The sequence below is a fragment of the Lepidothrix coronata genome, unplaced genomic scaffold (genome assembly GCF_001604755.1).
Source record: "Lepidothrix coronata isolate B3197 unplaced genomic scaffold, Lepidothrix_coronata-1.0 Scaffold31, whole genome shotgun sequence".
In the NCBI taxonomy this organism is placed as follows: domain Eukaryota; kingdom Metazoa; phylum Chordata; class Aves; order Passeriformes; family Pipridae; genus Lepidothrix; species Lepidothrix coronata.
In genome coordinates this window covers 8,871,028-8,883,108 of record NW_016690211.1, presented here as the reverse complement: position 1 = coordinate 8,883,108, position 12,081 = coordinate 8,871,028, and the positions used below count along the sequence as shown (strand labels likewise).

The following is a 12,081-nucleotide window of genomic DNA, read 5'->3' as shown; positions in this document are numbered from 1 at the left end:
TTAATACATGTAGCTTACTGAAACTTATTAACAGTAGTTACTAGGAGCAAAAAGGGCTCTGCTAAACCTCTTCCATTCAACCACAGTCCTATGAAGAACAGGCTACTTCTTCAGCCACCATATCTATTTCAAAACTGATTTTTAAAACAGAAGTTGTGGGCAACATACAGAATGTTGTCTCATTGCTGTCCGAACAGCATTAGCTGAACCGGTTCGGTTTTACTCAAGAGGAAGGATAACTTAAAGGAACATGAAAAAGGATAATTTCAAATCCTACTTTTAGCAAAAGTGGAGTTAGTGGCTTTACTTGTGTTTGACTAAATACAGTGTGTAGGAGGGTCATTTTTGGGAGTGAACTTCTTAAGTCTTGTCAAGATCAAGTGCACCTTTTTACTCTTCATTTGTAGTTTACCATCTGTCTCTCCTATATTCATAGTCTTCACAAACATGAGGAACTGAAATATTTCTGGAAGAGACTTGACCTCTTTTGTGAAGACTTTTCGAAACTCAGTCAAACACAGTGACCATGTGTGGTAGAGAAATATGTCTGTTTCAACCAGCTACCCCCAGTATCTTTTCTTCTGGCATTCAATTATGTTTCCAAATTAAGAATTAAAAAAATAGAAAAGCAGTATGTAAAATGTTGAGTAGGTGGAGTAAAAAAATTGCAAGTGCTGTATCTGTATTAATGAAATGAAAGTTTAAATAATTTCCTGACCTCTACTTGCTTAGCTAAAAACATGCATATTGGAATTATCAGAAATGCCACTCAGAATAGACCCATAAGTTCAGCCTCATGAATACTTTCCTAGGTTCAAATACTAAATATTCTCATTTGCACTCAACTTGCTACTACAGTATGCTTGCAAATGTCAACACACTGTCCATAATTACCTGTCCCAGAGTAAAAATAATGTGATAGGAGATTAGGATTGTACATGCAAATTGTGTTTGTTTCAGTATTGCTTTTTTCCTTTTTTTACTTGTTTGGTGTGTCTGTTGTCTCTTTAATATTTGGTTTACAGAAAGAGTCATGCCTTGAACAACAGTATTGTATCTTCCTCCAGTCATCACTTCTAGTTATCAAATCAATACAAAATGTAGTAATGGTCAAAGTACTAAATATTTGTTCATTACCTTTTGATTCACTTTTTCTTTGTAACTGTTGTAATTTGAGAAAGATTATGGAAAGAATCCAGTATCAAATACGACCTTAAAAGAGTAAAAATTTACAGCATTCTCTTCAGACAAATAATTTTCTGATAAATTAATCTAATTTCATTCTTCCCATCACTTAATTTTTTTAATTCAACCTTAGAGGTTTTACTTTTTCTCCAGAGGAAATCTGCAGCAGCAGCATTTGAGCTGTAGAACCTGTGTACCCCTGAACTCTCATATGTAGATCCATATCCATTGCATCAGGATGAGAACTGAGCAAGGAATAAACTTTTCCATTCCCTGCAGTGCTCCTGTAATGTACCCCCAAAGTCACTTTAGATACATTCCACAGAAGGGGTTGCAAAGGAAGGAAACCTTCCTCTGTGACTTGATCTCTGTTCTCCCTTCCTAGGAGAGTTACCTGCTGGTATGACATAGGCTGCCGAGGCAGTAAGCCCAGCATATAGGGAAAACACAACTTTGCAAAAAGCTTTTATGTGTCTGTTATAGGCATAAAAATGCCTTTCCCTCAGACATAAAAGAAATCGTAGATGTGTGGAACCAAGCGTAAAGTATAATCCACCATTCAGTTTGGTCACTGAACACGCACTGTTGGTGCCATTATTCATAATGCTTGTCGTTTTCTCCATCCCTATTATCTGCAGTGCACATTCTGTTTCAAGGATTCTTACAAATGCAGAACCATGGTACCAGATAGTGTGAATCATTTCGGACTTTGGATAAGCTTTCATGGATGGATAGAATAACTCCTGAGAATGAAGCTATAAAAGTATTGTAAAAACATTATGTTTCCTAGCTGTCTGAAGTGTTCAGTTATCTGAATAAATGATAATTCTTCCAAGGCAAAAAGGGCACACTCCTAAATGTCTGAAGGCCCTGCGAATATTTTTATGGCTTTTTTAAATATATTGTATGCACTAGACTGGACTAGAAAGTGTAATTATAAAGAAAGCAAGAAGGATGGATAAAGTAGCATGTTAAATGTCAAATTCTCTTGGTACTTTAGTTTTTATTTCTGATTTTTTCTCTCTTTAATGTTCTTAATTATTAGAGTGCAAAGATGTGAACAAAGTGGCATATTGCCCATTGGTGCTGAAGTTCAAGTTCTGCAGTCGAGCATACTTCAGACAGATGTGCTGCAAGACCTGCCAAGGACACTGACCCACTGAAAGCACGAGAATGTGCCTTATTATTACCATTGTGGAAATGTTCATCGAAGAGAGCCACACAGCGGAATGAGATTGATGTCCTTGCAAATGCATTACCCTGTGGAAAACATAACCACTGGTCAGCCCCAGCTGACAGGATTTCAATATTATTTTAACTTCTGTGAAGTGGGATTTATTAATCCAAAGTGCTGGACACAGTATAATGAGGGGATGCCAAATTAGAAAAATGCACACAACACATATAGAATAGCTTACTGTGGAACATTTGTGTTCCTTTGACTAAATCCAATAGTCTGTTTACCTCCTTGGACCATTAAAATAATTTTTATTATGGACTTAGCAATGACACTGAAACCATTTCTATTTAAAACTGTTTAGGATGTAGTTCTTATGACTTGGTCTACTATGGAAGTAAAGAAGAATCAAAAAAATGTTAAATCATAGCTTAAAAATGTTAACTACTTTATCTCTCGACATGACACCACAATTTAAATTATAAAAGGAGCTTGGAAATGTTATTTAAGGAGAAGAAATTTTTTAGAAAAAGAATTATTTTTCCTTCATTCCACCTAATTCCCTATGGAGTAATCTGTATTTCCTGAACACTGCTGTGAGCCTTATATAAAGCTACACTAAATAGAACAACCATGAGGGACTTAGTTTTAAGAGATGCAATAGTTATTGCAGTGGTACACGAAATACAAGTGTGCTATGAAACAAAATGAAATCTGCATTGTAGGATTATAGCCATTTTACCATTGTCCAAGTGAAACTGAGATTTCCACTGAAAGGGAACATATTTCAATGTCATGGAGGAGGCAGACTCCAACAGAGGTGAAGACTTTATTGCCAGCTCCTTCACTACTACCATCAGGTTGCTTAGAACTTACACTTCCGACTCCAGCTCACTTTTGTTTAGAACACCAGCCACAAAGAAGAGACAACTTTGTGGGTATCTAGATCTGGTTACTTTTGATTCTCCAAAACTAAGGAATTTGAATGCAAAAGATAAGCCTACTGTGTAATAGCAACAATCCTTTGCACAACTGAATGTATTCCAGATGTTCCCTTTTTTGATACCGTAACAAGGTATTGTGTATGAAAAAAAAAAAAAAAAGGGAGTGTTCTGTTCAGGAGACCACATCTGAGTGGGCAAGGATTACAACCAAAGAATAAATGACTCATGGAGGAATCGAGATTCTGTTCAAGTGAGAAGTCAGAAGTGTGCTTGAGCCAAGAGGCCTGTTGAACTATCAGGAGCAAGGCACACTGGAAAAGGGGTGGATGGAATGAATCCTGGCCACCTTTACCTAAATGACCAGGTGCATATTTAAAGTTGGACCATATTTAAAGCAGGGGGCAGCTTTCAGCATGAAATTGGAACAAACTCATGCCTCTGGATTAGAGGCTAGATGCCTTAACTATTCACTACCATACTCCACTTATTTCATATTACCATATTGTTAATATTCACCAAATACTTGCATTTTTAAAAGTTAAACCAAACTACTTAGGCAAGTCACAATCAGGAATCTGGCATAAAGAAGTTAATTGTCATGCTCCTCTTCCCTTTCACTTTTCAGTAACAGACTCAACAAGGAGATAAGGAAAGTAGATACTTGTTTATATTAATATATTGTACTTGAACACTTGCATTTTACAGCAGGTACTTGATGAATGTGCTTTTGTGTCCAACTATGCCTCCTTTGTTGTAATGCAATTAAAATTATGTGAACAATAATGTGTTACAAATTCTAACTCAAATAGCACTTTTTTAAAGAAAAGTAATCTTTTCAGTGAAAAATAATTTCAAAATATGAGATTGAAGTGTACCAATGTGTTTTACCAATAACAAGCCAAATATATTGCACACTATTTACTAATGTGAATTAACATGGAACAATAGATATTTTTAACAGGATTCATACTATGAAATCCCCCCAGCATATTGACAATCTGTCCGTGGGGTTTTGTGTAGCCCATGTACTCATGACCATCAAATTCCTGTCATCTGCTACCTCTTGCCAGTATTTCCACTTTCATACACTTGTGACCAGTGGAATTAATTTACAGTTGGCTTATGTGTATTTACATGTGCTTATTATCTGTTGCTCTCATCAGCATGTAAACAACTTCTGTTAAAACCGACACCGGTAGATAAAAAAATCCCAGTCTTTGGGAGTTGCACATAGGGAGTAGGGGCAGTATGCAGTCCTTCTCTGTTAAGTGAAGTGACTTTCTATATCCTTTTGACAAAACACCTTGGTGCTAGCATGCCCTGGCTAGATCAGAAATATGATGAAAGGATAAGGGGTTGTTATGGCATTCCCTGAGCAAGAGGCCTCTTTGTATCAGGGCCTAGTTTTCTCTAGGGCATCATTTTGTTTATCAGCTAATGTGTCTTTTCAGCTAACAAGAAAAGGGTGTTCTGTGTATTTAAAGAAACCTTTTCCTCTTTTACCTCACTTAGGACATTAAAGTTATAAGGAGTATTTCCAAAGACACATTTTGCTCTCTTACTGGTGCTAGAACACCAGGGATTCCGATGTTTACTCTGCAATGCAACAGCACTGAGATTGGAATTTAAAGAACTCCCTGGAGCAACATTGAATTGTATTGTTAAAGGGAACAAAATACAGAATGTATGTGGATTTACAAACTAAGCAACACTTTAGACTCAGACTAAAATATCAAACCTAATTCAAAGAAAAATAATTGGTTTCCACAGCACAGTTCATTGCTGCTGCTACACTGTAGCCATCTGTGTAATCTAAGCTAAATATTCCTTAATAGTGAGAAAAGGACTATTTGTGCAGGCTATAAATATGACAGGCCTATAATCAAATAGTAGAATACAAAATGCAGAAACGAATCTGGTGCCAGTACTTCCACTGAGCAATACTATCAGCTGAAGAAGATCAAAACAGAAAGAAAAATCAAGAGATTAATCCCTCAAGGTGTATACATGCAAAAATAATCCACTTCGTTAGGAACTTTATAATGGGGTGAATGTCACATAGATATCCTTAATAATACTGACTGAAATTACCTTTGTATTATTGTGATTAGTTGCTTATTATTTTATACTCAGTATTAATGTGGTACACTGTTACAATATTATTATTATTTTTGCTTTTGTAAATTATATTCTAATTTATTGTCATGTTTCTTAACACTTGTTCTACATGCATTCTCCTGCTTGTAATGAAAACAAAAATACTGTAACACTTGATGCAGTGAAATTCCACACCAGGCACAGGTTTGTTTTTAACATAGATAATTTAGTAAAATAAAACTGCAGCTTTTAAGATTGATACCCATGCTACCGTTGTCTCTTCCCTGATTCACAGTTGCTAGAATTCTGTATGCTTGAGGTTTACTTTGTCAATTGCATCAAAATATATATAAGGTGTTTTCTTTCAAGTAACATCTATGTTATGCTAGAATCCTGTCCTTGGCAGCAGCAATGTTTGTCATATATAAGAAAATAAGGAAATAAGGAAGATGAAAATTCAGGAACATGGTCATGTACATTATTAGATAATATTTTAGCCTAAGCAGTAATATAGATCAAGAATGAAATTAATGGCAACAAAAATATTCTGTACTACGTGGAATTATTTCATTAACAGCCAGTCAATAATAACAATAAATGTCCTTCTTGCATTGAGTTTTTAAGGTTTTATCTGAAGTTTATCTGAAGTCATGATGTTCTTAAATTTAAAGAAGAAAGTGATTTCAGAAAACTTGGTGCATAGGTCACTGTTGCTGAGAGGTATTTCCTTTCTTACTTGGTAGAGTAAAAATAATTTGTTATGGAAATCTCTGTTCAAATCCCATGAAATATTTCTTCTTTCTGAGTTAAAATCTAGTCTCTGGTTTAACAAAAATAAGCACTACTGTTATGAGCAAGATGTGAAAGAAAGTACAGAGAACCTTAAATATTTTTATAAGGTGTTTACTAATTCTGGATATTCTTTTTTATTCAATTTACAAATGAGGATTCACAAAACAATTACTTGTTTTAAAGGTATGGGTATTTCTAATAGTATTTGATCACAAAGTTTTACTGCCCTTCAGATCAGAAGTCAAAGATGGAGTAATTTTCTCTGTCATTGCAAGGCTGTTGATTTTCCTCCCATACATTTACACCACAAGTTATAACCCGATAGGTTTCCCATTATTGTTCAGTTTTTAGTATTATTTTTTTCTCCCCAGAGCATTTGTGTTTTGGATTATAATGACAAACTGAGTACAGTGAAACAGATGTTATTGTGCTTCTCTCTCCTTTTCTCTTCCTTCTGCATTAAAGCTAACATCACCCATGATGATTATAGAATTCCTGGCACACAACATTCCCTTCAGTCTTCTTAAAATGCGGTTTTCCTGCACCCAAACTTCCTTCTGCACCTGAACTTCCTTCTGAAGCCAACCCTGCTATTATAACTTTCTATTACACTTCTTCAGTTTATTTCTTGAGGAAATGAACACCATTTTTACCTGAGATACTGGCTTTTCCTTTCTCTGATTTCCCTTGCTATACCGCAGAACTGTTCCTTCTTGAGTAAACTCCCTGTTCTATCTAAAGATGCCTGATCTACAAGAAGCACTTTTGAGTATCCTCTGTAGAATGCTGAATGGGCCTTGTTTATTTTCATTACTTCTTTATTATTTTTTTATTGTTATAGGAACCAAGATCGAGGATTCTTCTGGCTTCTCTTCTAGGGAGGTTTACTGCTATAGATTTAGGATGAATCTTGTAAGCCTCATCTTGAGTCAGTCAGACATCAATCTAAGAGTCTTGTAGAAGACCATTACTAAGCTGAGGCTGTCATTCTCCAAGAAGTGACACCCTTCTGGCCATCTTCTCTTCACCACAAACAACAATTAGGTCAAGGGGTGGGTGATTGCTTCTGTGTGGTCCCTCCAGAATTTGTCCTAGACAGAATGGTGTAAGAGCATTTGCATGCACTAATCAGGATGGAATCCCAAACAGATTTGTAAGGGCTCAGTCAGCCACAGTGAACAACGTTCACTACAGCACTAGTGAGTTGGTTGTTTCCCAATATATTTGGCCTGAAAAAAATGGGAATTCATGTCCAGTTTAGGAAACTGAGCCACTCAGAATGTGGTATGGTGTACATTTAAGGATACTATATCCCTTAAACTGGCATACAATCTAAGCACCACACATCATTTATTTTCTTCTTTTTCTGCACAAGACTGACATTTTCATTGAGCTGGACAGGCTGCAGGACACAGTTTATGTTCAGAGGTCATATAGCTGCCAGTCAGACAATTACTGAAGTCTGTCCTGGAAAGGTTATGCGTATGTATTTCTGCATTAAGAGCGGGAAGATGCAATTTCTACAAAAAAAAAGGCCTTTTCAGAGAAGACCCAGCAAGATCAGTAAATAAATAATCTCACTTCTTTAGTAATCTTGTTCAGAATAAATTCATCAGATCACAATTTGAGATAGAAAAGGAAGTGTTTTGGAAGCTAGAAGCGAAGGCTCAGCCACTGTGCCAGGCTTCAGTTGCTATGACCACACAGAGCAACCAGATCTGGTCCAGATGATAAGGCATAAGCATTGAATTTTGGAAACTTGGTTTCTTAATCTACATCAAAATCAGTATATTTGTTTATTCTCCATTTATTCTTCTCCCCACCTTGACATCAAAGTCTACAAAACTCTCTTGCAGTGTTTATAATATAACAAAATTATCCCTCATATTGTTTGAAAACCCATCTCGCAGTATGATTATCTTTTGCAATGAAGGTCAGTCCTGTGTAGAGTCTACCTCTGCCAGTGCTGACTAATGCTTCTGAGTAATGCTCTATCTGCAAGTTTAGTATGAGGTAACAGTTCTGGACATACGGAATGTCTTCTGGTTATATCTCTGAAAAAACCACAGACCTAAAGTTAACTGGAATTTCAGGAGGCAAACTTCAGTTGAGAATGCATTTTAAGTTATTATTGCTACATTTGTTTTGAGGTCAGCTATGCTTTATAAAACAAATAATTTTACAGAAGTGCAGTGCACTTGGTAGGGTCACTGCCTCCTAACATCTCTGAATACTGATCAGAAATAGGAGCAGGACAACATGCACACCTGACAATGTGTGGTTGAAAAGTTTGCAGTCCATTTGCAGGACATTCTTTCGTCCCTCAGAATCTGCTCCTCAGAATCTACACATTGGGACAGGATTTTCTCTTTCCTCCATCTTCTCCTCCCCCGTGGGTGGCTGCTTCTCCTCTTTCTCACTGCTTTCACATATCTGGCGATCTCATATTTGGTGTACGCTACTGCTGTCTTTGATCAGATACTTTAATGTGAATCTTTAATGAGAATTTTACATCTGTAACTTAATGTTGTATTTTAAAAATGTTAACTTTAGGCTAGTTTTATGAATTATTTATTGAAGTGTAAAAACAAATATAAGATCTAAATAAGAATTAAAACAAATGCTAGAAATGCTTTTTTTTTTCCAAATAATATACTAAGTAAAGATAGTTTTTAACATTTTTTCTACTACCATAATTACAGACCTGCTCAGATATTTTTTCCTATTGTGAAAAATACTGAGATAGGAAAGCATATAAACAGAAGGGACTGAGCCTCTCTTTTGGCTCAGAATCTCTCTTAGACTTTCACATTTAGCCTTTGCTGTTGAAATGCACTATCAAAACAAGACCCTCTGCAGCAAAAAGGAATCTCAGTCATCTCATTTGGCATTTCTGGCTCAGTTTCATTTGAAGTTTATTTACCTAAGATAAGGTTACATTGTTGAAACTGTCTTGTCTATTAGCAGATAACATTTGACTTCAGATGTATTATTCTTCACAAGCATTTTGTCAAGGATATGGCTGGTAAGTGATTTTCTAGAGAGGAGGGGAAGTATGATGGCTGTAATTACATGTATTGATATGTTGCTTGGAGCTTGTGAAATAGAGTGCTGAACGGTGTATTTAATTAAAAGGGGGAAAGATATTAAGCTGCATTTTGTACCAGCTGCAAAAAGACAGTAAAAGGGGAGACTATTCCATTTCAGTATTCAGTGAGGTTTAAGAAGGTGGCTCAGTAGTAGTTGCTCACTGCAATCCGTGGTAAGATGTTGTAAAGCTAAGGATGGGTGTCCTGAATTCTGTTTCCATGGGGTTGGGTTTGGGAGTTTTTTTAACTTTCTTGTCCTGATCAGCCCAAGAAAGGTCTCAAGAATAAAGACAAATGTCTTTCTGTAAAGCGTCTCCCCCAGATTTGTGAAGTTGCAACGCAGTTTTTGCCACTTCTTGCAGTTGTGATGATCACAAATTTTAATTAAATAAAAGCTAAGAATGGCGTGTTTCGGGCCTCTGGATGTGTCCCCTCCCTCCCTTTCTGCTCTAGCTGGAAAACTGCCATGTGGCCTTTCTGCCCTCAGTATGAGCAAAACAGGTTTCTAGTGCCACTGGGCTTGCTGGCTGCTCATCTGCACTCCCAGGCTGAGTGCAGACGCTTAGTAAAATGTGTGGATGTGGCTTCAGACATTGCAGGTCCCTTGGACCGGCACCACGTATAGTTGGTTTTGATGGGATGTGGACTTTCTGTCGTCTGTCTTGCATGCTGGTGACAGAGTGCACTCCACGGACATGCCCTTCCCAGAGCATCTTCCAGATTTAGCCTTCCTACAGCAGCAGGTGTCCTTCAGCCCTTTGTGGGAGCTCAGCTGTGGCCCATGGCAGCTCAGGGCTGCAGCCAGGATGGTGTTGGAATGGGCAGGCCTGCCATGGGGTCTGGCTGGGGCTGGACAAGCCCTGGTCACTTGTCTGTGGTGGGGAGAGCTGCTGAGCTCCAAGCTGTGATGGGTCTCCTCTGCAAGCAGCTGGAACCCAAGAGGAGGCTGAGGGCTGGGCATGGGTCAGCCTTGCTCCAGGAAACCCTGGGTCTGAGGAGTGCTCCGGTAAGGAGCGCCTGTTGCCCTTCCTGGCTGCTTGGGCTGGGCTGAGCAGCAGCCACTGCCCAGCCTCCAGCTCACTAAAGCTGGAGAAGTGAAGGGGCTGCTGCAGCTCCAAAGGAAGAAGACCCTGAATGAGAGCAAGAGAGCTTAAGCTAAGGTGGAAGACCAACAACAGTGGGTCTGGGGGAGCTATGCTGGGGCCACCAGGCTGGGAAAGCTGTGGAGGTGCCAGAGAGTAGGGAGGGAGAGTGAGGCCATGAGATGGAGTAGTGGAGCTGGAGTGTGCCTGAGGCACTGAGGAAATCTTGAGTAGGGAGGGGATCTTGAGGAAAGGGTTGGATAAATTGGTGCAGACCATAGCTTCCAGCCAGAAGTGCCCCTACAGTGGAGAGAAGATGGCTCCTGTGGATAATGGAGTGCAAGAAACTTGTAGAAAATCCTTGACTCAGAGATATCAAAGGGACTTCTTATGCAGGAGCTCAAGTCCTCAGGGTGCAGAGCCCTTGCAGGGACTGCAGAGATAGAGAGACCCTTGGCCAGTTTGATCCCTTCATGGAACACCTGAAGCTAATATATACTATTAAAAAGTCACTCTCTCAGTGACTTGCAGCAGTGAGCAGAAATTTGGATAACCTGTTTAATGACCATGCTCTATTTAGCAGATGAGTTAACTGCAAATGATCACAAAAAGTAGCAGTTGCAAAACTTATGTCCACAAATCTGCCTGCAGCAAAGACAGCTGCATTCTTGAATGCCAGATGCTCACTGGGTCCTGTGTAATTCTGCTGAACTGATGAACAAATGCTTACAGTGTGTGTTGACTCTCAGCTGGTCATCAGGCTAGTGAAGAGCTCCCAAGAGGTATGTTGCTTGTCAACAGTGTGAGACTTTAAGCCTTCAAAACAATAAGTCTTGAATCGCCTTTTATAAATAAGAGAGTGGTAACATGTTTTGGTAAACTTTGTACTGAAATTTTGATCATTCCTCTGTGGCTTAAGCAACTTGGTTACAAAAGCAGTCACCTTGCATAGGGTGTCCAGTGTTGTGCAATGGAGTCTGGTGGCTACATGTTAAGTGTCAGCTTGGTTTTCCTTGTGTTTTCCTTTGTATGTCATTCAATCGTATATGTTTATCTCTGTTTCGGTTCAGTTCATTCTGGTTTTGGAAGTATGGCCTATTCTTACCTGGATATAGTCTATGGAAGTTTGGAAAGGGATGCACATATGAAGAGTCAGCCCTGCTTCTCAAAAATCTTGAACCAAGATTTGGAAAAAAAATCATACAATTGTCTGTGAAAAATAACCCACCAAACCAAAATCAAACTTCTGAGTTACTATTCTCTTATTAGCCTTTTTTTAGCCTTATGGTTTACCTGTTTCACATTTCCCCCACTCTGTACATTGAGGAAAGTCAGAAAATTACTCTCTAAGGGTAAGAGGAAAGGTAGGAACAACTGTATTTATGGTATTGAATAGTCTTTTGGTAGAAAACACAAACAATTTCACACATTATAAAATTACAGGGGCTGGCAGAATAAATAGTCCATTTTGATTAAGAATAAAATAGTCACTACACTTTTAAGGAAGTGATAGGTATCTTTCTCAGTGAAGGCAACTTTTGTAAAACTTTAGGCTTACTTTTTTATAAAAATAATGATTTGACTTCATTGGTAATGATGGTATAGAAAAATAAGACCTTCCTCCCCAGAATTGCTGTCGCTTTTCTGTTTTTGAAATTTAATCACAACTAACAAGGGTGACTGTGCTAACAGCTAAACTGTTTGGAATTCTGGAT

The 12,081-nt window shown here is 38.1% G+C and overlaps 1 protein-coding gene across 6 annotated transcripts in view; it reads left to right on the top strand.

Moving 5' to 3' along the window:
* ADAMTS6 (ADAM metallopeptidase with thrombospondin type 1 motif 6) overlaps positions 1-5,652 on the top strand; it is a 147,805-nt gene extending 142,153 nt beyond the window's left edge. For all 6 annotated transcript variants that reach the window (XM_017811375.1, XM_017811370.1, XM_017811372.1 and 3 more), the window contains one exon: positions 2,231-5,652. In XM_017811375.1, the coding sequence (XP_017666864.1) occupies positions 2,231-2,340 (110 nt within the window). In that variant the 3' untranslated portion in view covers positions 2,341-5,652. The remainder of the gene's footprint in view (positions 1-2,230) is intronic.
* Positions 5,653-12,081: the final 6,429 nt, after the last annotated feature.